Source organism: Fulmarus glacialis, unplaced genomic scaffold (assembly GCF_000690835.1).
Source record: "Fulmarus glacialis isolate BGI_N327 unplaced genomic scaffold, ASM69083v1 scaffold2974, whole genome shotgun sequence".
Lineage (NCBI taxonomy): Eukaryota > Metazoa > Chordata > Aves > Procellariiformes > Procellariidae > Fulmarus > Fulmarus glacialis.
The window spans coordinates 7,583-9,215 of record NW_009205896.1 but is presented as its reverse complement, the minus strand read 5'-3'; the positions used below and the strand labels follow the sequence as shown (position 1 = coordinate 9,215).

General features: G+C 58.8%; 1 protein-coding gene across 1 annotated transcript in view; it reads left to right on the top strand.

Annotated features, from left to right (window-relative positions):
• The window catches only part of DPF2 (D4, zinc and double PHD fingers family 2), a 13,356-nt gene that overhangs the window by 7,352 nt on the left and 4,371 nt on the right, over positions 1–1,633 (top strand). Inside the window, exons 6-8 of the mRNA XM_009575549.1 lie at positions 650–787; positions 1,050–1,178; positions 1,389–1,501. Coding sequence (XP_009573844.1) covers positions 650–787; positions 1,050–1,178; positions 1,389–1,501 — 380 coding nt within the window. The remainder of the gene's footprint in view (positions 1–649; positions 788–1,049; positions 1,179–1,388; positions 1,502–1,633) is intronic.

Sequence of the window (1,633 nt, the reverse complement as noted above, 5' to 3'; positions counted from 1 at the left end):
AGGGTGAAAGCTCCCCACCCTGGGAGAAATGGGGCAGAAAGCGGGCAAATCGATGGCATTTGGGGCGACGGGTGATTTCACACCGCGCTCGGGTCAGGTTTGGAGGAGCCGGGTGGGTCCGTTTTCCCTCCTCGGGGTCCCAAAAAAAGAGGTTTCGCCTTCGTGCACGTTGAAGGCAGCCTTGATTTTTTTTTTTTTACCCAGCTGGTGTAGGAGTTGGTTTTTGGGTGGGAAATTCCCCCCAGCCCGTATCTTTCCGACTGGGTTTTGCCGCTTGGATTGATCCCTGTATGGTTTCACTCCTTTACCGAGGGCTGCTGCGCTTAACGAGCCACCATCGTTATCCGGCCGTGGTGGGTGTCGATCGCCCACCAGATCAGCTTTAGCCTGCCACGGTGGGATGCGCAGAGGAAGCTGCGGTGCCTCTCCGGCTGCTCCACATCCAATCCAGAGGGTCCAGCCCCAAACCCCTTCGTTAGGGTGTTCCTGGGTGGTTTTAATTAATTCCAGGTGATTTGGGGGCAGAAGGGGAGCAGCCGTCTGCGCTCAAAGCCCAGAGAGATGGGACCGGGGGATGCTGGATGATTTGGGGTGCGGGATCTCGCTCCCTGCCGGGGTGAGCTCCGACTTTTCCCATTTCTATCCCTAGTCTGCGGGAAACGATACAAGAATCGGCCGGGATTGAGCTACCACTACGCTCACTCCCACCTGGCCGAGGAAGAAGGCGACGACAAGGACGATTCGCAGCCCCCCACTCCCGTCTCGCAGCGATCGGAGGAGCAGAAATGTAAGCAAAACACCCTCCTCTGCCAAAAATCCCCGTCGTGAAAAAGACGGCAGAGCCGGGAAACCACCCATGCCAGGGCTGCAAGCGAGCAGCATCCCTTCTCCGATGCTTTTGAGCACCGTGGCATCACCCCGGGGCTCGGAGCTTGCCGGAAAATCTGCTCCGAGCGTTGGGATTTGCACCATGGAAGTGTTTTCTCCTGGTCCCGTGCAGAAAACCTTCGCCCTGTGGCTAATCCGTCTTTCCCGCTCTGTTTTTCCAGCCAAGAAAGGACCCGACGGCTTAGCTTTGCCCAACAACTACTGCGATTTCTGCCTGGGAGACTCCAAAATCAACAAGAAGACGGGGCAACCGGAGGAGTTGGTCTCGTGCTCGGACTGCGGGCGATCAGGTAAGGGGGGAGAATGTCCTCCCCGCGGCGGACATCGCCAAACCATCCCCGGCATCTTCGTCTGCCCGGAGAAACCGAGGATTTGGGTCGGAACTGGGGAGAAAGGTGGTTTTCTCCCCTGCCGTGCAGCTCTTCCCCAAACCCGCGGGTGCCAGGGCTGCCTTCCTCCTCTCCTTCCTCCCCTTCACTTGCGTCCTGCCCGCTTCGCAGGGCACCCCTCCTGCCTGCAGTTCACCCCGGTGATGATGGCGGCCGTCAAGACGTACCGCTGGCAGTGCATCGAGTGCAAGTGCTGCAATATCTGCGGCACCTCCGAGAACGACGTGAGTAACCCCCCAGAATGACGGGAGTGCTCCCCAGAATGACGGGAGTGCCCCCCAGAATGACGGGAGTGCCCCCAAAACAACATGAATACCCCCCAGAATGACAGGAGTACCCCCCAGAAGGAGGGGTGT